This window comes from Danio aesculapii, chromosome 21, assembly GCF_903798145.1.
Source record: "Danio aesculapii chromosome 21, fDanAes4.1, whole genome shotgun sequence".
Lineage (NCBI taxonomy): Eukaryota > Metazoa > Chordata > Actinopteri > Cypriniformes > Danionidae > Danio > Danio aesculapii.
This window is the reverse complement of record NC_079455.1, coordinates 24330801-24358356: the sequence shown is the minus strand read 5'-3', so window position 1 is coordinate 24358356 and position 27556 is coordinate 24330801. Positions and strand designations below refer to the sequence as shown.

The 27556-nt window shown below is 34.2% G+C and overlaps 2 protein-coding genes across 4 annotated transcripts in view; both read left to right on the top strand.

The window, feature by feature from the left end:
* The first annotated feature begins 1770 nt into the window (after positions 1-1770).
* On the top strand, positions 1771-13969 carry ccdc61 (coiled-coil domain containing 61). Of its 2 annotated transcripts, XM_056446176.1 has the most exons (14): positions 1771-1949; positions 2581-2745; positions 2835-2917; positions 5633-5793; positions 5870-6022; positions 8054-8255; positions 8346-8428; positions 8528-8751; positions 10255-10333; positions 10430-10471; positions 10654-10860; positions 12870-12903; positions 12985-13051; positions 13150-13969. In XM_056446176.1, the coding sequence occupies exons 2-14, from the start codon at positions 2598-2600 to the stop codon at positions 13242-13244; spliced, it is 1578 nt and encodes a 525-aa protein (XP_056302151.1). In that variant the 5' UTR covers positions 1771-1949; positions 2581-2597; the 3' UTR covers positions 13245-13969. The 2 variants fall into 2 exon arrangements, with proteins under 2 accessions (XP_056302151.1, XP_056302152.1); XM_056446177.1 differs by lacking the exon at positions 10430-10471.
* A 1267-nt stretch (positions 13970-15236) lies between these two features.
* itpkca (inositol-trisphosphate 3-kinase Ca) overlaps positions 15237-27556 on the top strand; it is a 28018-nt gene continuing 15698 nt past the window's right edge. Inside the window, exon 1 of one of the 2 annotated variants that reach the window (XM_056446651.1) lies at positions 15237-15905. In XM_056446651.1, coding sequence (XP_056302626.1) covers positions 15552-15905 — 354 coding nt within the window. In that variant the 5' untranslated portion in view covers positions 15237-15551. Of the gene's footprint in view, positions 15906-22261; positions 22446-27556 lie in introns of those variants that run through there. The other variant, XM_056446652.1, reaches the window with a different exon arrangement.

Below are 27556 nucleotides of genomic sequence, written 5' to 3'. Positions count from 1 at the left end.
TTTTATTATTTAACTCTACTTTTTTACTCTCTGTTGCATTGAAAATCACATTCATTCATTCAATTATTTTCTTTTTGGCTTAGTCCCTTTATTAATCAGGGGTCGCCACAGCGGAATAAACCGCCAACTTATCCAGCCTATGTTTTATGCAGCGGATGCCCTTCCAGCCGAAACCCAACACTGGGAAACACCCATACACTCCTACATTCACACTCTTACACTACGGCCAATTTAGCTTATTCAATTTACCTGTACTGCATGTTTTTGGACTGTGGGAGAAACAGGAGCAAACCCACATGAACACAGGGAAAACATGCAAACTCCTCACAGAAATGCCAACTGGTCGAACCGAGACTTGAACCAGCGACCTTCTCGCTGTGAGGCGATCGTGCTACCCACTGTGCCATCATAATGCCTTTTTTATTTAGCTTTATTTTTTAAATGTAATTTAATGAAATGTATTTATTTAATGTGTAAATGTGTTTATTTACTTATTTATATATTTATAAATATATTTATTTATTAATGAAATATGTTTATTATTTTACTTTTATTTTATTATTTAGTTTATTGTATTGTTTGCAATGAACAATAGATCTGATCAAAAAAAAAATATTTGTTTACATTTAGATTCAAAAGTGTTTTGTTTTATTATTTATTTTTTAATTGTTTTGTTATTATTATTTTTATTTATTGCACTGAACATCAAAAATGAGTTTATTTTGTTTTTCAGTTTCCATTTTGCTCTGAACAGAAGACAGTATTTTTTTAACAATATTTTAAATATTTAATATCATACTTTGCCTTTATCCAAGTCAGTTTTCATTTGCATTGAACATCTTATCCAAACTTTTTCATTTTATTTGTTTTGTTTTGCAAATTTTTCTTTTCTTTTTCTTTTCTTTATTATACATTTGTACTTGTTTGTATACTTTCATTAATATTCAACATATTTTTTCAAATAGTTACTATTTTAAAACTAGAATTCACATTGTTTCGCTTATTTATATATCTTTTTCTATTTGATCTTGATGTTGGTATTGTAGTGATGCAGTAAAGCAGCATAGTTCTCTCTTGTGGACTGCGTAACCTTGTTTTTTTCTTTTCCTTTTTACATTTGTCATGGCAAATCGTTTTCATTAAGAAAACATAAGTGATAATGAAGCAACTCTACATAAACTAATAATAATAAAATAAAACTGACAAATATGATATGGATGACATTAAAGCATAAAACATTACACAATCGAAAAACTTTACATAAATAGATAAAATGACAGAATATCGAAAGATTTACTTCGAAATCAATACAATTCTTACTTTAAGAATAAGTTGGTGTATTTACATTTATGAATGTCAAACTTCACTTGAAAATTTGCCTTTATGTGAAATAATATATTTTTGTCATTAATATAAACCCCCCAAAAGAATATCTGTACAAACAGAAAAGAAAAAAGTACCATGGAAATATACCATGGAATACAGTTTTTATACTATAAGCTATGTCAAAAACATGGAATGTAAACCTAAACGTTATTTATAATTATTTGTAAAAGATACTTGAAGTGGTAAAAGCTGTAAGCAAGAAATAGTGTGAGTAGGCGACCGCTTGAAAATCTCTTTTATGGGCGTGAAGTCGAAGGCGTTGCCACAATGAAGGGCTTTTCGTTTGATTGGCAAGCAGTGCAGCCAATAGGAACCCAACATCTACACGAGTTGGCCAATGATAACAGTTGTGGGCGGGATTTTTAAATTCCCGGTCATTGAGCCGCTGTTTTCAGTTGTTCGAGGCAGTGACGACCAGTTTACTGAATATGTTTTCGCCAAATTAAAATAGAAGACATTTTATTCATCTTTCCGTTTTTTGGACTTTTATTTAACCCTTGCTTTAAATGTAGGTTTTTAATCGTACAGCTCTTGCCTGCCTAACGCATTTCCACCAATAACGGGTATGTTGCTAGCGTGCTAGTTGTGTATGAACTGACATGCATCTATCGTAACGTTATCTAGGGCATATATATATCGTCTTTTGTTGTCACATATTTCTCTGCTGGCTTCAAAACGTAACATGTGATGTATTTGTTATTTTTGCGACTGATTTGATAATGTTGCTGTTCGACTAGCCCAGTCTTATGGCAAACCTTAAAGGGTTAACGTTAGCACTTACTCCATCGGTTTAGTAGTTTGAAAACAGAGTGTGTTGTATACTAATTTGTTAATAAACGAGCTAAGAACACCATGTTATCCTTAAAAGAACGAAATTCAGTGAAGTGTAAAGAAATATGAGCCTTATTCATTCAAATGGTCCATGACCCAAATCCTGTGTCATGGCAGTGAACATTTGCAGTGGACACCTTGATGTGTTTTTGACATGAACAGCACTAAAATAATGAACCCATATCTTAAATTAAACATGATTAAACTTTCCGTTATTATTTGATAAGATACTGTAGTTGCTCTTAGTATATGAGATTTATCTACATATAACATGAATGTTATCAAGAAATGCTGATTACAGCATTATTATGAACTGCAATGATCATGTTATTAAACCCTGTGCCTGTACAATGTTTTTCTCAGGCTGTCAGTGGCAAGCAATGGAGGTGGGCACGGTTGTGCATGAAGAAATGAAATTTCGTGGGTCTGAATTTGCTGTCAAGGTTGAGATGGCTGAGAGGTTGCTAATCGTAGAGATTTCAGATGTCGTGACAGCGGACCAGTGGAGAGGAGAGTTCGATCCTGCTTGTAAGTCATGTTAGAACTGACATTTACTCTCGGCTTACTTGAAATGTCATGTTCTTTTATGCCATTACAAACTTTTGTTCTGCAATCAGATATTGAGGACCTGACCAGGAAAACTGGGAATTTTAAACAGTTTCCAGTATTTTGCAGCATGCTTGAGTCTGCTGTTCACAAGGTGGGTCTGAGGAGTAATTCATATTTAAAGTAATAGAATCTTGATTTTCAAAGCTTATTAAGATGTCATTTTTTACTGATGAATGTTATTCCAGTTTTCTGATGTATTTTGTAGGGATGAACACAATTTGGTCCGAATTTATCTTTAAAACTATAAAATATAGCGCCACTCCAAATATAAAAAGATTTTCTCAGTTTTTAAAAAAATTATTTTTAAGTTTTTCCAATAAGTGTTAACCATTAGAGATTGACCTTTTGTACGCTATTAAGTTTTTAAGCTGTTGTAAATGCTTTTGATAAACCCTTTTGTCAACATTAATATTTATTTATTTAATTAATTGATTAATTTATTTATTTTGACATGGACATCACAATTACACTAGACAACCAAATCAGTTTGTTTAAGTGTTTAAGCAGACTTGCTAATTCTCAACACCTGTCCATGGGAGGCTTGACATAAGATTAAAATAAAATAGATACATATACACTATTATAAACATTAAAACACATTATAAACAAAAAAAAAAGTATAATTGTTTACATAAAATTGCTATAAGGTAGAAGCAAAGGCGACATGATCAAACCAACTAAAAATAAAAAAATTAAAAATAAGTTAAGCAGGGACTTGAGTAGGTTAAGCACTGATGCAATCTTTTATTTTATTAATATAATTACTACAACTACAAAGTATTACTTAAAAAATACAAAATAAAATGCTGTTATAAAATTCACTGTAAAACTAAGCCTTATATAAAAACAATAACATACTTTATAATATACATTTTGTTTTTAATGTAACTAATATAATTTAAAGCTGTAAGCTAGAATTTTATTTTCAAATTTTAAACTGTGGTGACACGGTGGTGCAGTGGGTAGCATGATCGCCTCACAGCAAGAAGGTCACTGGTTCGAGCCCCGGCTGGGTCAGTTGGCATTTCTGTGTAGAGTTTGCGTGTTCTCCCCGTGTTGGCATGGGTTTCCTCTGGGTGCTCTCATTTTCCCCACAGTCCAAAGACATGCGCTATAGCTGAATTTAATAAGCTAAATTGGCCGTAGTGTATGTGTGTGAATGTGAGCGTGTATGGGTGTTTCCCAGTTTTGGGTTGTGGCTGGAAGGGCATCTGCTGCGTAAAAACATATGCTGGATGAGTTGGCGATTCATTCTGCTGTGGCGACCCCTGATTAATAAAGGGACTAAGCCAAAAAGAAAATGAATTATTATTATTATTATTATTATTATTATTATTATTATTACTACTACTACTTCTACAGAGTATTACTAACAAAATATTAAATAAAATGCTGTTGTAAAATTCACTGTAAAACTAATCACTATACAAAAACAAACGTATAGTTTATAATTTACATTTAGTTTTTTAGTTTTACTCTTTTTCATTGGCAAATCTCAATCAGAGTTATTACAAGTGAGGGAAAGAAAAACCATAATACATTAATTTCACAAAATTGAAGAAAAAAATATTGGGTTGTAATTAAACACATTCCTTACTCTCTGAACCATATTCAAAGGAAAATAAAGAAAGTAAACAACAACAAAAAAAGAAAAAACAAACAAAACAATAACAAATAAATAAATAACAACAACAATAATAATAAATCAACAAATGATACCCAAGTAAGCTATTACTGTTAAATGTCAGATATCAGACAATTTCTTTTTCTAATACACTCTTGGATGAGTTTCTATCATTCAAAATCAAGAAGAAAAAAAGACAGATACAGACAGGGTTTGATATATAAGACGGGTTACATATTAAAATAGCTATTTTTTAAAAATGCAACAGAAAAGGTTGCCAAACTGTATGGAAATCTTCTGTTTTGCCATTAATTGGATATCTAATTTTCTCTATTTGAATAAACTGCAACAGGTCATGCATCCTATGAATGTAGTTGGGCGGAGAAGGGTTTTTCCAGTTCAGTAGTTTAATTCTTTTAGCAATTATTAAGCAAAAGGCTAATACAGTTGACTGTAAATATAGCAGCGATACATTTGTAGGATTAAGTCCAAACAGTGCCACTAAAGGACATGGTTCAATTTTTAGGAGAAAAATATCAAAGATTGATTTAAAAATTGATGTCCAAAAAGGAATTAACACTGGACAAAGTCAAAGGTATGATAAAGGGTAGCTGGAAACATTTTTTTATGTAACTGTAATATAATTACACTTTTATTATTTAAAGCTGTAAAACTAGAATTTCATTTTCAGCTGTCAAGCATTTTTGGGCAACAATACACAGTGAGCCACTAAAGCTTAGTGGCATTATTAGATGCATATTGCATTTATTTTATTTTTGGCTTAGTCCCTTTATTAATCGGGGGTCACCACAGCGAAATGGTCCGCCAACTTATCCAGCATATATTTTACACATCGGATATTTAGCGCATGTCTTTGGACTTGTGGGGAAAACCGGAGCACTCAGAGAAAACCCACATGAACATGGGGAACACATGCAAACTCCACACAGAAATGCCAACTGACCCAGCCGAGGCTCAAACCAGCGACCTCTTTGCTGTGAGGCGACAACGCTACCCACTGTGCCACCGCGACGTCCCCAGTTTTGTTTTTATTTTGATTAAACATTGTCCTCTAATGGTTCAAGTTAAAATATATCTAGAAGGTTGCTAACCAGTGTTCTCTGATTAATAATCACATCTAAATAAAAAATCTGATTTATTCTTTTGAATTGTATTTTACAGTCCAGTGAATCCGTGACTCTTGACCTCTTGACATATTCTGACCTGGAGCTTCTGCGGAACAGAAAGGCAGGTGTCGTTGGCCGTCCTCGTGCTCAGCCACAGTCTCCTGCTCTGAGTGCTAAACGATACCTCATCCTCATCTACACAGTGGAGTTTGACAGGTCTGTGGAGTAACATCACTGTGTCTACTTTGTTCATTTTTAAAACTGCAGTTTTACATCCTGCATTTTTATGTAGGATACATTATCCTCTTCCACTTCCATATCTCGGAAAACCTGATCCTGCGGAGCTTCAGAAAGAGATAAGAGCTCTGAGGTCCGAGCTAAAAACACTGGGACTGAGAGGAGACCACAAAGTATCAGACCAGGAAACACGCAAGCTGCGCACTGAGTCAGTTCTTTTTTTATCTAATGTTTTAATATTGTAATACATATTTCAAATGTTTTCATATATATAAACACCCCTTGCACATCTGGGTTGCTGCAGACTGGTGCTCAGGACAATGTAGAAACGCTTGTATGATGTTATAGCTTGTAAATTCTTAATTCTTTCAAAGAAAGACAGTCTGTAGAGACGATCTTTTTATTATTGCTGTACAAAACTTTCTGTCATCATTTATTTACTCTTTGAATCGACTTCCTTCTGTTGGCCAAACCAGTTTAAATTCACTTCAGTTGTATGAACATTACTTATAATATTTCCTTTTGTGTTACACAGAAAAAAGAATGTTTGCTTTTCTTTCTTCTTTCAGGGTATACGTGGGGTCTTAAAAAGTCTTACATCTCAAAAGCTAAATTTTAGGCCTTAAAAAGTCTTAAATCTACTGAAACGTTGTGTTGTAGGTCTTAAATTTTTTTTAACAGGTCTTAATTTTCCTTTGTTCCTGTATAGCTACCCAATCTGGCCATTAACGGCCATACAATAACCAACAATCCATCTTAATAAAACTTAACTTTTTATTTAAAAAAAAACATTTAATTACTTTCCTTACAGTTACATTTGCTTAAAAGTTCTCTTTATGTACTGCTGAGGATACTGACCTGACGTGTATATTTATTATTCAGTTATTGTAGATTGAAGTCATTGTCAGCTATGTTTTGTTCTATTTTTGATCAGGGTTATTGGGTTTGTGAATGGATATATTTGAAAATGAATAAAATTTATATTTTTAATTAATAAATTTTTTGATTGGGCTAGTGAAAATCATTTCCAACTGGGATATAAAAAAAATCCTTAGCATTTAGCCCTGTATGTCTAAAATTCTATTCATGATGGTCTTAAAATGTCTTTAAAAGTCTTAAATGTAACTTTGTGAAACCTGCAGAAACGCTGTCTGTGGAACTCTTCCATTGAAGTGAATTTTAACTGGTTTGTTTGGTCCACAGAAGGAAGTCGATAGTAACTTAGGTTTGACACGTGGTGAATAAAGTAAATAACTAGTAAATAAATTAATGAAGATTTTTTTTTTCTGGTGAACTTTACATTCAAATACACAAAAGCTTCATTTTTATCTAAATATCAGTACCTTTAAGTACAATTAATGATTCTGCTAAGCTGAGTTCAGATATTAGCATGTTTTTGGCATAGTAATGTTGCTGCTAGATTAAATTTTACAATGTGGTGTCCAGTATTCTTAGCCATGAGTAGGCCCACACAGAATCTACCTGTGCAGAAATCTGCAGATTTTCACAGATTTTTAGCCTATCATTGAGTCTATGTATTTACTTGTGTAAATGTGTACATTTATATTTATTCAGTTTTTAAATTAATTTCACTTATATTATTGTGATATACTAATAGTAATATTAAAATGTCCATTTGATTTATTTACAATACAGTTTGTAAATTAATATTTTCTGTATTTTAGTAGACATATTATATTAGAGACTTGCTTTGTTTACCAAATAAGTGGATCTAATAGGATTTGCATTGTAAACATTAAATAAAGATAAAAATGTATAATTTTTTTATTTCATATTTTAAGTTTTAAGTTATAATAACTCTTAAAATCCTTCCACATATATCCGCAGATTTTTTTTTTTTTTTTACAAAATTCTCAGCAGAAATAGCAAAAAATGTCTGCAGATTCTGTCTGGCCCTAGCCATTGGCCATAGTTTGCACACTTGTCATTGAACGTTGAAAACAGCAAGTGATGTTTGGTCAAGAAGCATAACAGGCTGATATGTTTATGTCAACAACACAAAGAATTTGCAAGTGATTTATGAATCTTTTGACAAAGTGACCATCGTAACAGACAAAAAATATAATGTAGTCTGAACTCATATTTTGGGATTAAATATGTTTAGGTTGAATTTATATTCTACAAATTTTCCCTATTATAAAATCACGAAACATTTCAACATTTTATCCACAAAGCCACTTAGCAAAATGCTTTTATTATGTTATGTGTGCTTGATCAGGTTGGCTTTGGTGAGAGATGAAAAGGAGGCCTTGGCCAAGGCTCTGGATCGTCTGCAGATGGTGGGGTCTGGATCTGCTCCTGGGGCTCGTGGGCTCAGAGAGGCGGTTCACAGCCTGGAAGAACAGCTGCTGAAGGAAAGGGCAAAAAGCCAACGCTCTGCAATCAAGAAGAGCCAGGAACAGCGCCTCCTGGTGGAACAGGTTAGTGTACACATTACATTTGTACAGTTATGAGATGGACAAACTGACCATCCAATGCATTAAAATACTCAAATTGACTCTCGTTGGCAGTTAGAGGAACTCAGGGCCTCCGAACGAGCTCTTCGAATACGGGTTAAAAGTCTAACCACTGAGTTAGCCTTGTTACGACGTGGGTAAGATAATTAAATCAAAACTTGTTTTTTTTTTTTATGAAAATGTTGCATTCTTTGGAGCACATGTTAATCATCTGATTTTCCCATTGACTTTGACAGTCGAGCAACTCCAGTCATGTCTGACCGAAGTGGACTCAGAGGTGATGGTGTGGTTCATCGTTCTTTATCCAGAGAGCGCAGTTTGACTCGTGTTGGAGTAAGAGCACGCTCTGGGTCGAGGGAGAGGATGGAGGACAGGGGTCGCAGGTCAGAGGAGAGAGTTAGGAGGGCAGACTCTTCAGGGTCGAGGAATTGCATTACAAGACCCTCGCCGTCTCCAACAGGTAAATGGGTGAAGATGAATTATGGATGAATATTAAATTTTAGATGAGTGTGTAAAATCTGCTGGTTAGCACTGTCGCTTAACAGTAAGAAGGTCACTGATTCAAGTCCCGGCTGGGTCAGTTGGCATTTCTGTGTGAAGTCTGCTTGTTCTCCACATGTTCGTGTGGGTTTCCCTCAGGGTGCTCCGCTTTCCACCACAGTCCAAAGACATGCGCTATGGTGAATCGGTGAATCGGCCATAGTGTAAGAGAGTGTATGTGAATGAGAGAGTGTATGGGTGTTTTCTTGTACTGGGTTGTGGCTGGAAGGGCATCCGTTGTGTAAAACATATGCCAGAAGAGTTGGCGGTTCATTCCGTTGTGGCGACCTTTGATAAATAAGCTGGGGACTAAGCCGAAGGAAAATAATTGAACTTTGCTTTACGTAAACAAAGAAAATGTATAGCCAAATTTGCATTGCTGGGAATACTGCAGTTAAGAACATCTGCTAATAGCAGTGTGGATTAAATTAGTCGGAGAAGATTTCCATATTAACCGCACCTGCCTGTTTTACTATCAATACAGACCAATGCAAGTTAGCAGTTCAAAAATAGTAATTGGAAGTATAAAACTTCTTGGCTAAAGATTTCTTTGGAAAGCCATTTCAAACTGCAAACATATTTTTTTTCCAAGCAAAGGTTTTGATCCGATTTTTATGAAACAAGTTCATTCTTTGATTTTGCTTGGGATAAATCTAACTTTAAATGACGCTTCAGAATGAGAGAACAATCGTGGATTGAGCCAAACCAAAGTGATTGAGGGGCCGTTTACACTAATGCTTTTTTTTGTGAAAATTAATAGTTTTTCAAGCGCTTAAGACTTTGTTTTTGTTTGGAAACACTGGTCTTTCATTTCAGTGTAGATGTTATTAAATGCAGACTTTTCAAAATGGAGGCGCATCTACAGTATTGACTATCTTTGACTAGTCTTCTGAATTATCATGTATCCTTTCCTGATTGGCTAAATTTTTCCTCATACAAATGCTGGCAAAATATATACACGTCCAGTGTGCATGAGTGATCATGTATAATATGTTTTGGGGATATAGTGTGGATGGACATATTTTTTCAGAGACGCGTTAAAAAAACGCCAGTCTGGTTGGGGAGCAACAATGTCTAACCAAGTTACGATTCTGAATTTTAAGCTGATATCAAATTGTTTCGTTTAAGATTGTGTTTAGGTGCCAAACCAAAAACAGCCACCAGTTCACATCCAGATTGTTTACATTTTTATAGTTTTATCTAATCATAATATCTGTCATAATATCTCTTCTATGACAAACAGACACCAAATAAGGAAATATTGTCTGTCTGACCTTTCTAGTGATTTGTCAAATGATGTTCCTTCTATTTCCTCTATTTTTTTGCCTGTTTAATATGTGCAGAAGTGAATTCCACAGAACAGCCTTTAGGGGCTTTGTACTTGGGCTCAATCTGATTTAAGTGTTGTTTTGTCCCACAACAGGGTCACGTGTGCCTCGGTTTGACCCTACAGCCTACATCCAAGACCGACAACGGCGCCAAAAAGAGGCAGAACTGAAGAGGTAGGATTCTTTTACCATTTCAGTTTACGTTCATTTCTATCTTTTTATGATTCTGCTGTTTTGTGTTGTTTTATTTGTTGTCTTTTTTCCTACAAGCAATGCCCTGTCTGTGAGCAGGAATACGGTTTACTTTGAAAGGTGTGCACCATTACCTCTCTTCGTCCCTTGCATGAATCCACTTTAATCCTCCAATCTGTAGGATCATTTTTTGGGGATCAGACGAATAAAAGAATAAAAAGTCTGATCTCTGTTCGACTAGTCAGCTGAAGACTTTTCCTACCTTCGCAGACATACTTGAGATCTGTTTTTGTTTCCAACAGTCAGAGGAAGATTCGAAGGGACATGCTGGCTTCGCCGTCTCTGATGGAAAGAGGCCGTTCACGCTCCAGAGAGCCCGTTCCTCAGCTCATGAGGGCAGGAAGTGCTGGCAGAGGCAGGAGTGTGTCTGTAGAGAGCCGGAGGAGTCGCTGCTCTTCTGAAGGATCAGTGGCGGAGTTTGAAGAGCTTGCTAAGCCTCTAAATAGCAGGTAAGTCAATAAACAAAATGTCTTTGTTAGGCATGTATAAGTTGGCCGGGTTAAAAGTCAGTTGGCTGATTCATTAATTCAGGGCACTTGCCTCAGCAGTATACACTGCTTCCCACTCATACACTTTACTTTTTTCGGCCCAAGTATATTTAGTGACATGTTTTTTTACTATTATTATCATTCTATTACACTTTTTTGTGTCCTCCTGTTATAACCAAACATCTATGAGCGACTAAGTAGTGGAAAATCTTCTCCCCTTTACCCCTTTCATACTGCTTGTTTTGTGTGCGTTAGAATTGTCAACCCTCCCACAGACAGTCCCACTTGTTCTGCAGAACCACATAGACCCACACCCAGGGGCGTCGCTAGACGTGCCCCAGTGAAAATCTCCAGTGCCCCAGTAAATGCATTGAGATATGATTTACTTCATATGCAAGTGTATTTATTAAAAGTGGTAATTCCGAAATCAAGACGTTATTCTCTATGTGCAACCGAACCAACGCTGGTGAAAGCAATGTAATCAAAAAGCAAACCGACGCATCTCCGCGTGTGCGCAGAAAACACGCGCGCCTCGCGCACGCGCTGCTCTTCTTCTGAGAGTCCCGGTAGTTAACATGCGCGCCAAAAAAGCAGGCTGCTTGTTACGTGCCGCTCATGGGTTGTAAAACCAGCATAACAGCTTTTTTGTTTTGCAAGTGGACAAAACTAAAGTTTAAACAATATGATGGTGATCTTACTAAGCATGCCTACTGATAGATTTCTTTGTATTAAGCAAAAAGGAGGGATGACGAGTCAGGGAGGTAAGACTTAACAAACCTAATTATCTGCCATGTCAAGTCTAAGACAACAGATAATCCTATAACACTTTTTTTAAATTTTATTTTATTGAATTGTCTATAGAATTTCATTCAAATGAAATCAATATTTATGCAAAAGTAATTTCTTAAATGATCTTAGCATCACTCCAGTTGTCTTAACATTGTTTTCCAGTTACATTTAAGATTATTTTGAAGAATAATTGTATAATAATAATAATACTTATATTTATAATAAATATAATATACATATGTATATATTATATTTATTATAAATAAAAGTATTCTTATTATTATACAATTATTCTGCAAAATAATAGTGAATAAAAGTATTATATATGTATTTATATATATATATATATATATATATATATAGTGTATTTATATATATATATATATAGTGTATTTATTTATATAGTGTATTTATATATATATATATAGTGTATTTGTTTATATAGTGTATTTATATATATATAGTGTATTTATTTATATAGTGTATTTATATATATAGTGTATTTATATATATATATATATATATATATATATATATATATATATATATATATATATATATATATATATATATATATATATATATATATATATATATATATATATAGTGTTTTTTTTTTTTTTTTTTTTTTTTTTGAGGGGGGGCGGGGGGGATGGGGGAAGGGGGTACGTGCCCCAGTAGAGCTTCATGTCTAGCAACGCCCCTGCCCACACCATTTCTAAATCTACTCAAATGTCCTGGATATGGTTTTGCTTTAGCTTATTCAGCTGAAAGAAATACTATTATGAACTTTTCTTATTCATCTTGTGTAAATTTTCTATTAAAATTTGTAAAAGCTTATCTTCTAGTGCTGTTTTTTCAAAACTGACAGTGATAAGAGATCTTAAAGATGTGACTCCAAAAATATCATGTATGTAAAAATCTAAATGATCAAAAATTATCGCTAAATTCTTATTTTTATCATAAGATGTAAAATATTTGATTAAAATTGTTCTAGAAAGCATCATGTCACACTGAAGATTGAAGGCGAAAAAGTTTTTTATTTCCCACAGTACCTTTTTTTAAGGACTACTTCTTTGTACTGTGTTTAGTATCAAATGCATGTTGTCTTGATAAGCAAGCAAACCAGTTTTAATCTTGTCAAACAGAGGTATTTTTATGCATTTATTTGTTTTTTGCAGAGGAAGGAAACTGATGTATAATGGTCCAGCTGTGGTGAGTAACAAAATGAATCATTATGTTGTTTAGGTCTAAATGCGGGTCCCCACTCTCCAGTAATTGTCATTTCTTTTCTAGTCCAGAGGAAGGCACATTAACAAAAAACCAATGTGTAGCACCCCAGCACAAAGAATGAGAGCAGGAGGTAGCACATCATTTCACATTTAATTGTTTATGCATCTAACAATTAGAATAGTTGCTAATACAATATAAATGTCAACTACGTAAATCTTTCCTATTCAGACACATCTATGGACACAGGTGCTGACCTCTCGGAGATTGACGCTCGACTTCAGGCCCTGCAGGATTACATGCGGGACCTTGACACAGGACACTAATTAATCCCAATGGACTGAGATGCTGATCTAGGCATTTTGCACAAAACTGAGACTGAAAAAAACGGACAATCAATTCTTTCAAACACTGTGTACAGACGCGTCTGTAGTCATTTACTAATGAAACTCGAATGCTGTTTGTTCTCTCTTTCCCTAATGTAACTTTGAGCTTGGCTCAAAATGCAGTTACACTGGCTTTGTGAAGGGGCTTTTTGAGACTGTTGCCATATCAGACTTGAAGAAAACCAGAAGTGTCCAAAAAGTATGACCTCAGGATATATATATATTTTTGGTTTGTTTTTTTTAAATGCATTCCTGTGTATGTTTTATGAATTAGTGCTTTTTGACCATTGTTGTTGGTTTTTAATATGATTAGTGTATATGTTTTATGTCTGTTTTAGATGCTTTCAAATTTTGTGATTCTTAAAAACAAAGCTTTTTTTATCAAATAATTTTGCAGTTCATGTCTATTCTTGACAGAACTTTGGAATTATATAATGGAACAGAATTTTTGCCTGAATGTGGCCATTTCATTGTTATTTTTCCGTTTTTACTGAGGTCTCTAATTGTTAACGTGAGCTCACCGAATTTAGTTTTTTGGAAAAATCTAAATTTTGTAGATGTGGAAATATGGGCAGAACTTTTAAACCTTTGTTGGTATAAAAATCCCATGTTTGTCTATGGATTAACATCTGCCATGAGCTACAGTCCATTTAACTAATAAAGTATTTATGGTACTATAAATGTGGTGCCATAAAATCACCTTAAATTATTTTTAATAAATAAAATAATAATAAAGTATTTTAGTTTTATTGGAATATTTTTTTTTAAGATTTTTAAAATAAAAGTCATTAGCCCCTTTCATGCAGTGAAATCGGTAAATATCCACAAAATCTCCGAAACGACTTTACCGATAAATTCATAAAAAAGGTGTTCACACAGGCGAGGACGTTCTGTAATTTTTCCAGAAAAGACCATTCACATATCCATTCCAAAACACTGGTAAATTCTGACATCATTAACCAGAAATGAGCTCTAAACGGCTGCGCTTGTATTTGTAAACAGAAGGGGTCAGGCTTTTGTTGATGGTTTTACTTTTATTTAAAGTTTTAGCATTCATGCAGATGCTTTGTTAGACATCCAAAGGCAGAAACGCGAACCACAGCTAAATGTTTACACTTGACTACATTACAAATTCTGTGGATGGATAAGTATTGTGAACAACTTGTATGAAAACATATAGAGAAACACTTTTGCATGTCAAGATATGTGTTATATGTGTGTGTGTGCTGGTGCTCACCAGCTCCTTCACGTGCACGCGCGTCAAGCAACTGAAGCAGAGCTTAAAGATAAACAAACGGCGGTTTATCATAAGCATTTATAGATAATTTTTTTGCACAGCACAGTTGGCATTAAGAAGGAACATAGTCAAGTTATGTAACTAACATCTAGCAGCTTAATGTGTTTTATTTTCATAAACCGCGCGGATGTGAATGCGTCTGGCTAAAGTAGACGTCTCACATCAACGTGTTCTAAACGTGAATGCATTCTTTCCAGCAATTTTCCTTCTGGAAATTCTTCCTTCCTTTCCTTCACTTTGAGGGGCCCAAAACATACAGGCAGAGATGTAGGTTTGCCTGAATTTTATTTTTTTTTAAGTTACTCTCAAAGTGGTATACAATGTACTACTGAAGAAAAAACTGACCTACATCTTGGATAGCCCAATGCCCCATTTACACTACGAGCAACAATCAGAGACAAGCCACCACTACACGACTTCTATCTCCCCGCAGGTCAACAGGCAGCTACAAAGTTGCTCCTAGTGTGAATACAGTGTGTGAGCCTACGAGCATTATTCATTTCTGTGTGAACTGTCCCTTTAAAGTACGTCGTCTACCACCGGTTAGGTGGCGCTGTAAATCTGATTTCATGTGTTTGACCTCTTCATGTTTGGCTCTGTTGCTTTAAAGAAAGGTGGGCGGGGTAAAACTGCAGTCTGTTCACGCGACGCTTTAACAGCGTTTTGCAAACAACACATTTTCCAATATCGCTGAAAGACCCATAAACGTTTAGTTCTTTAATACCTGCGGAATCTTTACATTTTTCACGTGATTTTATTCATACATTAACATGATGCATTCAAAGCCCCTAATGCGTTAAAACAGTGGCCCAATATTGCTTTATTTTTGCATCCAAGCGACGCGTCACACACAAGGAGCGGCGGCGGTGCCCAGCGCGAGCCGGTTACGCGCCCTAATCTGGATAAACCCATCAACAACCTCAATGATCTTTTAGACCAGAAGCCGCGTGATGACTAAAACGCCCGGTACCCCTGCCCCCTGCGTGGGTATGGGTGAAACCCAGCACAGCCACCCAGAAGACCAGCTCTCCAGGCGCGCTCGTGTCGCTGTCCCCGAGCTGGTTGTGACCTGCGAGTGCGAGCAGAGCCCCCGCGGACCCTGCTCCTGCTCCCATCGCCACCCCGACGAGGAGTCCATCTGCTCGGACAGCGGACTCAGCGGCTCCCCCGCCTCGTCCCTGGCGCTCAGAAAACTCTCCAACTCGTCCTCAAGCGGCCTCTCGCCGGCTTCATCTTTTGACGAATGCGAAGAGGATTTGCTGGGTTTCGCTGACTTTAATCAGTCTCCAGGTGAAGCACTCACGGTAAGAGTCTGTTTTACAGTTCAGAGATCAGTTCAGGGCTTCAGGTTTACCCATGCGGATTTTTTAAAATCTAAAAATATATGTAAACCGCCATGTTTTGCAATATTTTGAAATATTGCATATGACACATTTTGGATGTGAAATGTAAACATGAAAATGTATGCATATCGCCTATTGCTATGTATCAGATTTCTATATTGGTTGACAAAATTAAATATTAATAAATATATACTGCAAACGGTGACAATTAAGGGGTGAAGTATTACTTTAGGGCAATTTTATCTTCCCTTACAGATGTGAACTATAGTTTAATTATAGTAAAATTTGGATGATTGACCATTTATTTAAAAACAGATGTATTACAAATACTAAGAGTTGCTAAACCATGGTTGATTTGTGGTTCCAATGGTTTTGACTATAAAACCAGGCCTATCATGTTGTCTCGTTGATTTATCCTATAAATAAGCATTTACTTTTATCCTTAAACTAACAATCCAATCAATAATTCTCACTTAAGTATAATTATAAGTTTATATAAACAGCCAGTGGACTTTATGTGGTGTGTAAACACTGATAATGCAGATAGAACAGTAGTTGACCAAGATCAATGTCATCATTTTCCCAGTGCCATAATTTCCCAAATGTCAATGAAAAGCCTTAGTATTACGGAAATACAATGTTTTAAAAATATTAAAATGGGAGCTATTTCATCTAAAGTTCTAAAGTCAATTTTAAAAGCTAAGATGACTGTTCACTTATATTTTACTTCAGTACTACGACTTTAGTAAAAAACACCTACACCTATTTTAAAGGGCACCTATTTTACCCCTTTTACAAGATGTAAGATAAGCCTTTTGGTGTCTCCAGAATGTATTTGTAAAGTTTCAGCTCAATATACCCATCAGATAATTTATTATAGCCTCCGGAAACTGCCCATTTTGGTGTCTAAATACATTGTAGCAGTTTTTGTAACCTGTGGCTTTAAATGCTAATGAGCTGCTTCTTCTCGCCCACCATTCCCTGGTGTGTGTCTGCTTCTCAGTTACAACAGATAAACAGCAGTCAGTGATAGAGACAGACACGGATAAAGCTGAAATACAGCTCCTTAGTCAAAAATAAGTAAGTTTATTTGATGTATTTGTGGTGGAGTTTATTCAAGCCTTTCTGAAATGATCAGTCACACAAATGCTGTTTGCAGAACACACACACACACATATGTGCGTGTTTACTGACACCATGAGCCTGCGGTGATTATAGCGGTTTAAATTACATTGCGATTTTACTGTCTTTATTACAAACATGCTGTTTTAAAAATGTTTTTAACTTATAACAATTATTAAAATTACAGAGTGTTGTAACAAATATTTTAATCCCAGTTTATTTGCAAAAAATGTTCTGTGGATGCATGTACGTGTTATTATAGAAACATGATGCCTGTCAATCAATTTGGTGGCTGGGGAAAACTGTACTCCTACGTCACGTTGCGGTGGGCATCAAAATCACTGGCATGTTAATTTTGTAAGTTGCTTTTCATCATAGATGCTCTTTAATCAAAACAGCTTTTTTTTGTACTTACTGTTGGTAGTGGTGTTTAAACACCTGGGGCCTGTTTCAGTAAGGAGGTTCAACCAACTCAGAGTTTAAACTTGAACTCTGTTGACTTACCGAGAGATTAAAAACTCAAGTTTTCGGTTTCAGAATAGCTGATCTGAGTTAGGTCAATCAACTTTGAGTAGACTAAATCAGAGTTAAGCGCGCACACCGCGACTATAAAAAGGCATTATCAATGGAGCGCAGATATTACGAGTCACCTTGGTAACATCTGAATAAAGAGATCAGCATTTCTTTCTCCAGCTGAACTTGATGTGCTCATGCAAAGTTATAGCAAATAGGACCATATATTTAATAAAGCAACACCACTGCATTAGTGAAACAGAGACAGTTAGCGTGTGAAAACAGCTGCTCAAGTTAATGCGTAAGTTTACATTTAAAGTATTTAAATGTTTAAGTATAATAAAAAAAGTAATGTAATGTGTGACGTTTATTAACTTTTCACTTGGAAAAAGTGGGGAATTGGCTGTAATTTTGAAGGTATTTCAGATGTGATTGCATTAAATGACATAAAATAGGCTACTGCATAGTTTCTACAACAAATTTGACAAAACAGGAATGCATATAACCTTAGCTTAATGTTCAATTCAATTCATCTTTATTTGTAAAGCGCTTATACAATGTAGATTGTGTCAAAGCAGCTTCACATAGAAGATTATAGTAGATTAAAACGGTGTTAGTTCAGTTTTCAGTGTTTAAGTTCAGTTCAGTTTAGCTCAATTCAGTGTGGTTTACGATTCACTACTGAGAGACCAAACACCGAAGAGCAAATCCATCGATGCGCAGCTCTACGGATCCCGAACCATGCAAGCCAGTGGTGAGAAAAAAATTTCACCAATTGGCGAAAGTGAAAAATTAAAAAAACCTTGAGAGAAACCAGGCTCGGTTGGGCGGGACAATTTCTCCTATGGCCAAACGTCTTGTGCAGAGCTGCAGTCTTGGCGCTGGAGGTTGGAATGTTCTGTGGAAATGTTTCATTTAAGGTACCCATTTTTTCGCACATTGATTGGTTTAAGATAAAATTTCTAAAATAGAGTTTTTAATAGATTTAAAAGTGCACTTGTGTGTGTCTGCCTTTATTATTGATCCAGTGGTAGATGTTGATATGACGTTTAGAATTTAAGCAGCACTAAAAATAGTATAGAACAAGTAATAATCCTATTAATCTAGTTACAGTACATATCCCTGTCGAAGGTCAGTGAATTTAAGGTATTTATTTATTAAAAATGGACAAGCCATTCTCGTGACTTTGTTCTTTGTGTGACTGAAATTTTGGCAATAGCTAGGTTTTCATCCAACAATTGCGAATTAAATTTATGTGAAAAACTGGAATATCAAAAAAGCGAACAAAATCAACACATCCTGATTAACTGGTGCCAAAAATCAACAGTAAAGCAGAATTTGCTGCTGTAGGAGAAGCTGCATGAATCTTTTCTTTATTTAATAAATGACTTTCACCTCAGAAGACAATGCAGACATGCAATGAACGCGCGGTGGTGTTTGAAGGCGTCAGATATGGAGCACAGATGCTCTTGACAGCTCTGGAGGTAATTAATAATATAATAAAACATATTAAAACAATTCAGGCATTTTAGAATGACCAAAACAACATTTCAGTTGTTTTACAGTGTGCTCAGCCTGCTGGTTTGTCCATTTACACACATTTTAATCATCATATGATCTCTTACAACAAAATCATATGACTTTTTGTAATGTGCATACTGGAATTTGTTCTGTAAAATTGTTTCCATCACATGCGCATACGTTTTTTATACATGTTTTCAAAAGTTATGTGCATCTTGGTGTTTCCATCAATCGTTTTTTATGCGCATCTCCAAATTGCATATAAAAATAGGTGGGTGGAAACGTAAGGCTAAAGCGAGAAATACCACTTCGTCTTTAAAAAAAGGGGAGGAGAACAACAGAAACTCAGAGTTTAGAGAATAAAACCTGACCAGGTTAGGTTCACAGAGTAAGTTACCACGGTAACTGACTCTGAGTTAAAGTTACCTCTCTTTCAGAAACAGGCTTGACTTACCCTGCTCTCTCGAGTTTGACAAACCTGCCATTTAAAACCGGAAAACCCAGAGTTTCTCTCATTTCAGGGTTAACATACTTAACCTTTCACTTAACCTCCTTTCTGAAACGGGGACCTGGTTTTACGCTTTACTATTGTGTATTTATAAGATGCTGATACCTATTTCCATTACAAAACATGGCTATTTTTAACTTTTTTTATTTAAATCTGACTACTTACTATTGGGTGTTTTATTTGTTTTATGTAACAAGCCAGAACCACTGCGTAATAGTTCAAGGAAACCTTTTAGTAAAATGACTAGCCTATATCATGATGGTATATCATCAACAGATGGACTGCATAAAAGTGTTGGTCAGCTTGGAGTACTGTAGTGCTTGTAATGTTTTATTGTTCGTTCATGTCAGCTCAAGTTCATTAAATAATAATATCAGAAACAACGTTTGATGATAAATAATGCAGCAGCACCACCAGCATGTCGAACATAAACTATTAATAAATACTTTAGCATTTTTCATGTTAACAAATGTTTGCTGATGGAACCTGATGTTAAAGTCTAACAGAAGCAAATGCATTATGTGATGCTCTTATGAAAACTCCCATAGTAACTTGCAGTTGCAGATTCGTCAAATAGAAGTGTGCACTCAGGTGTGAATGATTGGGCTAAATGGATTCAGTTGTTAAGTAATCCTCGTAATAACTGATTAACATTATGGGCTTCAGGTCATGGATCATTGTTGTAAATCGTGGGGAAAATTCCACAAGTATCCTTTCTTTTTCCTTTCGACATAAGAGTCAGAGATTTGTAAGAGAGTGCATCCAAGTTTTCTGGTCCCATAAATATCTAATCAGTTGTTTTGAAAAATGACAACAGATGTTTCAATATAATGTTAACATATACTTTGTCTGTGAATTTATGTTTTAAGTTTTTGTCACATCCATAAAGCTGGAAATGCTCAAATGTCTGTTAACAAGGAAGGATCGTTCAGTATTGCTGTAGGTGTTTAAAGAGGTCATTCACCCAAAAATCTAAAATTACATATCATATAATCACCCTTAAAGTTGGCGGTTCATTCCGCTGTGGCAACCCCAGATTAATAAAGGGACTAAGCCGAAAAGAAAATGAATGAATAAATACTAATCCTGAAAGGAACACTCCTCTTTTTTTTGGAAATAGGCTCCATTTAAAACTCCTCTAGAGTTAAACAGTGAATCATTCAGCCAATCTCTGGGTCTGAGGGAGAACTTTTAGCTTAGCTTAGCATAAATCATTAAATCAGATTAGACCATTAGCATCTCGCTTGAAAAAAAATGATCAAAAAGAAGTCTTGACTCTTCTGCATATCATTGCACTTGCTGCAGTCATGCATGGTGACAGCCTTGACTAAAATTCCAGAAAGAGAGTATAGTTCAGGGGTGCCCAAACTCTGCCTTGGAGGGCTGGTGTCCTGCATAGTTTAGCTCCAACTTCCTTCAACACACCTGCCTGGAAGTTTCTAGTATACCTCCAAAGAGCTTGATTAGCTGGTTCAGGTGTGTCTAATTGTGTTTGGAACTAAATTTTGCAGGACACCAGCCCTCTAGGACGGAGTTTGGGCACCCCTGGTATAGTTCCTAGCCATATCAGCCTAGAAAACAGCAACATTTTCTGTCAGTCTTAGTAGAGGATGAAACTACAGAATAATCAGTCTTTAAATAGAAAAAGTATTTTTTTTTTTTTTTTTTTTTTTGAGTGAGATGCTAATGGTCTAATCTGATTCAATGATTTATGCTAAGCTAAGCTAAAAGTGCTCCTCCCAGACCCAAAGATCAATGGAATTGATTCAGAAATGGTAAAACTCAACTGTGAATCTCCAGGGGACTTGTAAAATGAGCCTGTTTCTCAAAAGAAGTGGAGTGCTCCTTTAAATAGTTACACATTTATACATTCATTATCCTTCGGCTTAGTCCCTTTATTCATCAGGGGTCGCCACAGCGGAATGAACCGCCAACTTATCCAGCATAAGTTTTACACAGCGTGTGCCCTTCCAGCTGCAACCCAGTACTGGGAAACATCCATACACATACAAACTCCACACAGAAATGCCAGCTGACTCAGTCGGGACTCAAACCGGCGACCTTCTTGCTGTGAGGCGACAGTGTTAACCAATGAGCCACCATGTCACCTGATTACACATATTTATAGTTTTTTTATATTACTTTTACATTGTTAGAAATTAGTAGCCATCGACAATTATCAGCTATGGGATTCAAAGGCCCCCGGTTTCCAACATTCTTCAAAACATCTTCTTTTGTGTGAAACAGAAAGAAATAAACTAGAACACTATAATAACATTGTAAATGATGACAGAATATTTTATTGCGGGTGTGCTATACCTTTAAATACAATCTGAATGTGCTGTCATAGGATCTGTTCCGTCTCCAACCTCTTTGATGATGCTATTGAATGGGATTTGTTATGGATCATGAGGCGAAAAAAGTAGACCATTGAGAAACTCATAATAGCCAGTCAATACTCCATTGAAACTGAACTTATAAGGTCAACAGATGAATGCACCTTCAGCTCTGTATTGTGAGCCTGTCCCACTTTGTTCTGGAGAGTGTCATTCTTGTCTGACTGGTTTTCCACTAGCCGTGAGTGAGCTTAAAGAGCAGACAGAACTGTACCGGTTTGGAGGTTAATTGGCTTTGGTCTAAGGGCGGACGTTTGGTGGGTGGTTATTTTCCTTGTGGCAGTGCGTACAATAATTATGGGTCACAGTGGCATGAAGTCTTCTAGAGTGTAGGATGGGAAGGAGGATGTTATGTCAGCTCAGAGGAACTTGAGGGATCTTGTATACGGTCAAAACGGCGGGAAGGAATCAACACTTCGAGACAGTCGGGAAGAGGTGTGGGTGAGCAGCAGAACTCTGAAGACTTGTTTTATTTTAACACTGCATATTTATTAATCTATGATTTTCTGTTTTTAAAGATATAATAATACTAAAATACTACTTTTTCTGATTCCATAAGAATCATTGAAACCATCATTACTGAAAAAATCTATAGTTTTGCCCTAACTTTAGACTGATATTGTTTATTGATTGATTAGCTGATTTTGAATTATTTGATTTAAATTTATGTATTTTGAACAGTAAAATCATACACAAAACAATTCTTTAAACAAAATACATTTCAAAGGGGTCGAAATGGAGCATGATGAGGCACAAGCTTATTATTTTCCCCACCCCGTTATTACACACATCATTTGTTTATCATTACTCTAACTTAGTTCTTATTTTACTTATCTCTTCTCTTAACTAGAGACATATGAGCTTTACATGAGACATATTTTATCCTTGGCATCTTTGACATTATATGTTTGATTCCATTTGTACATTTACATTTTATAACACAGACCCAAACATACATAATATTGCAAACAGCCATTACTTGAAATTTAATCATACCTTTCTCATTTTGTTCTTTTTCAATCACCACTATTAATCATTATATTCCTTTAATAATCTATATTTATACAACCTTTTAAATTGATTAATATCCTGACATTGTTTGAGAATCTGTTCCAGACAGTTCCCTAATTTTACACCACATACAGGCATACACAATTTTTTTAAAAGTTGTCCTTGTTTTCAACCTCCTAAAATTTTGTTCTTCTCTCAGATTATATCCCTCTTGTCTTTCTTTAAAAATAAAGAAATACATACATTATTTCGGAATACATTTCGGAAGTAAGTTAATCCTAGCTTTGAACATAAATTGTGCTGTTTTAAATGTACTTTTCAATCACTGAACTTAAGCATCTTCAATAAAAAAATAAATAAATAAAGGATTTGTATGCTCCAAATACACCACATTTTCTATCATTCTAATGACTTTTTTCTGTATTGTACATACGGATTGTAAGTTAGATTTATATGTATTCCCTCAAATTTCAACTCATAAATGGCAACATAAGTGTGTTATATAATACATATATTGATTTATTGTCCAAGATAAATCTTGCTTTATACACTGTTGCTACAGTTTTTACTGATTTTGATATCACATTATCTATTTGCGGTTTGCAACTAATTTTATGATTGATTGATTGATGATAGATTTATGATTGATTGTTTGATGATAGATTTATGATTGATTGTTTGATGGTAGATTTATGATTGATTGTTTGATGGTAGATTTATGATTGATTGTTTGATGGTAGATTTATGATTGATTGTTTGATGGTAGATTTATGATTGATTGTTTGATGGTAGATTTATGATTGATTGTTTGATGGTAGATTTATGATTGATTGTTTGATGATAGATTTATGATTGATTGTTTGATGGTAGATTTATGATTGATTGTTTGATGATAGATTTATGATTGATTGTTTGATGGTAGATTTATGATTGATTGTTTGATGGTAGATTTATGATTGATTGTTTGATGGTAGATTTATGATTGATTGTTTGATGGTAGATTTATGATTGATTGTTTGATGGTAGATTTATGATTGATTGTTTGATGATAGATTTATGATTGATTGTTTGATGGTAGATTTATGATTGATTGTTTGATGGTAGATTTATGATTGATTGTTTGATGGTAGATTTATGATTGATTGTTTGATGGTAGATTTATGATTGATTGTTTGATGGTAGATTTATGATTGATTGTTTGATGGTAGATTTATGATTGATTGTTTGATGGTAGATTTATGATTGATTGTTTGATGGTAGATTTATGATTGATTGTTTGATGGTAGATTTATGATTGATTGTTTGATGGTAGATTTATGATTGATTGTTTGATGGTAGATTTAGGATTGATTGTTTGATGGTAGATTTAGGATTGATTGTTTGATGGTAGATTTAGGATTGATTGTTTGATGGTAGATTTAGGATTGATTGTTTGATGGTAGATTTAGGATTGATTGTTTGATGGTAGATTTAGGATTGATTGTTTGATGATAGATTTAGGATTGATTGTTTGATGGTAGATTTATGATTGATTGTTTGATGACAGATTTATGATTGATTGTTTGATGGTAGATTTATGATTGATTGTTTGATGACAGATTTATGATTGATTGTTTGATGGTAGATTTATGATTGATTGTTTGATGGTAGATTTAGGATTGATTGTTTGATGGTAGATTTAGGATTGATTGTTTGATGGTAGATTTAGGATTGATTGTTTGATGGTAGATTTAGGATTGATTGTTTGATGGTAGATTTAGGATTGATTGTTTGATGGTAGATTTAGGATTGATTGTTTGATGGTAGATTTAGGATTGATTGTTTGATGGTAGATTTAGGATTGATTGTTTGATGGTAGATTTAGGATTGATTGTTTGATGGTAGATTTATGATTGATTGTTTGATGGTAGATTTAGGATTGATTGTTTGATGGTAGATTTATGATTGATTGTTTGATGGTAGATTTATGATTGATTGTTTGATGGTAGATTTATGATTGATTGTTTGATGATAGATTTATGATTGATTGTTTGATGGTAGATTTATGATTGATTGTTTGATGGTAGATTTAGGATTGATTGTTTGATGGTAGATTTAGGATTGATTGTTTGATGGTAGATTTAGGATTGATTGTTTGATGGTAGATTTAGGATTGATTGTTTGATGGTAGATTTATGATTGATTGTTTGATGGTAGATTTATGATTGCTTGTTTGATGGTAGATTTATGATTGATTGTTTGATGGTAGATTTAGGATTGATTGTTTGATGGTAGATTTAGGATTGATTGTTTGATGGTAGATTTAGGATTGATTGTTTGATGGTAGATTTAGGATTGATTGTTTGATGGTAGATTTAGGATTGATTGTTTGATGGTAGATTTATGATTGATTGTTTGATGGTAGATTTAGGATTGCTTGTTTGATGGTAGATTTATGATTGATTGTTTGATGGTAGATTTATGATTGATTGTTTGATGGTAGATTTAGGATTGATTGTTTGATGGTAGATTTAGGATTGATTGTTTGATGGTAGATTTAGGATTGATTGTTTGATGGTAGATTTAGGATTGATTGTTTGATGGTAGATTTAGGATTGATTGTTTGATGGTAGATTTAGGATTGATTGTTTGATGGTAGATTTAGGATTGATTGTTTGATGATAGATTTAGGATTGATTGTTTGATGGTAGATTTAGGATTGATTGTTTGATGGTAGATTTAGGATTGATTGTTTGATGGTAGATTTAGGATTGATTGTTTGATGACAGATTTATGATTGATTGTTTGATGGTAGATTTATGATTGATTGTTTGATGACAGATTTATGATTGATTGTTTGATGGCAGATTTATGATTGATTGTTTGATGGTAGATTTAGGATTGATTGTTTGATGGTAGATTTAGGATTGATTGTTTGATGGTAGATTTATGATTGATTGTTTGATGGTAGATTTATGATTGATTGTTTGATGGTAGATTTATGATTGATTGTTTGATGGTAGATTTATGATTGATTGTTTGATGGTAGATTTATGATTGATTGTTTGATGGTAGATTTATGATTGATTGTTTGATGGTAGATTTATGATTGATTGTTTGATGGTAGATTTATGATTGATTGTTTGATGGTAGATTTATGATTGATTGTTTGATGGTAGATTTATGATTGATTGTTTGATGGTAGATTTATGATTGATTGTTTGATGGTAGATTTATGATTGATTGTTTGATGGTAGATTATGATTGATTGTTTGATGGTAGATTTATGATTGATTGTTTGATGGTAGATTTATGATTGATTGTTTGATGGTAGATTTATGATTGATTGTTTGATGGTAGATTTATGATTGATTGTTTGATGGTAGATTTATGATTGATTGTTTGATGGTAGATTTATGATTGATTGTTTGATGGTAGATTTATGATTGATTGTTTGATGGTAGATTTATGATTGATTGTTTGATGGTAGATTTATGATTGATTGTTTGATGGTAGATTTATGATTGATTGTTTGATGGTAGATTTATGATTGATTGTTTGATGGTAGATTTATGATTGATTGTTTGATGGTAGATTTATGATTGATTGTTTGATGGTAGATTTATGATTGATTGTTTGATGGTAGATTTATGATTGATTGTTTGATGGTAGATTTATGATTGATTGTTTGATGGTAGATTTATGATTGATTGTTTGATGGTAGATTTATGATTGATTGTTTGATGGTAGATTTATGATTGATTGTTTGATGGTAGATTATGATTGATTGTTTGATGGTAGATTTATGATTGATTGTTTGATGGTAGATTTATGATTGATTGTTTGATGGTAGATTTATGATTGATTGTTTGATGGTAGATTTATGATTGATTGTTTGATGGTAGATTTATGATTGATTGTTTGATGGTAGATTTATGATTGATTGTTTGATGGTAGATTTATGATTGATTGTTTGATGGTAGATTTATGATTGATTGTTTGATGGTAGATTTATGATTGATTGTTTGATGGTAGATTTATGATTGATTGTTTGATGGTAGATTTATGATTGATTGTTTGATGGTAGATTTATGATTGATTGTTTGATGGTAGATTTATGATTGATTGTTTGTTGGTAGATTTATGATTGATTGTTGACAGAATTGCTGCACTGCTAATTTTTATGTTACAAATCTTTAAATATATATATGTAACCAACATGCTGGGGTTTTCAATCTGGGGTTTGTGGAAAAGGAAAGGACAAATGTTAAAATATGTAAGCAAATAAATAATTGTTAACGTATTTTTATAATTATTAATTAGTTCACAAATAATTTTAGTTTTGTAATTTTAAAATAAAGAAATTACAGGAATATAAATGTAAATAAATTAATACATTCTAACAGTAAAGTGTTACAGTGAGTAGTTTTCCAATTAATATTATTTTAGCAGAAAGATTTTTTTTCTTATTTTTCTCTCAATTTTATAATCTTATAAATGTGTAAATCTGGTCTTTGTGCATAAAGGCACACAGTCTCTGTCATGAAAGATTGAAAACCTCT

Coding starts and splice junctions, on each gene's coding strand:
- ccdc61 (XM_056446176.1), top strand. CDS start 2,598: ATGGAGGTGGGCACGGTTGTGCATGAAGAAATGAAATTTCGTGGGTCT. Junction 2,746..2,834: donor AGGAGAGTTCGATCCTGCTT/GTAAGTCATGTT, acceptor TTCTGCAATCAG/ATATTGAGGACCTGACCAGG. Junction 2,918..5,632: donor TTGAGTCTGCTGTTCACAAG/GTGGGTCTGAGG, acceptor TGTATTTTACAG/TCCAGTGAATCCGTGACTCT.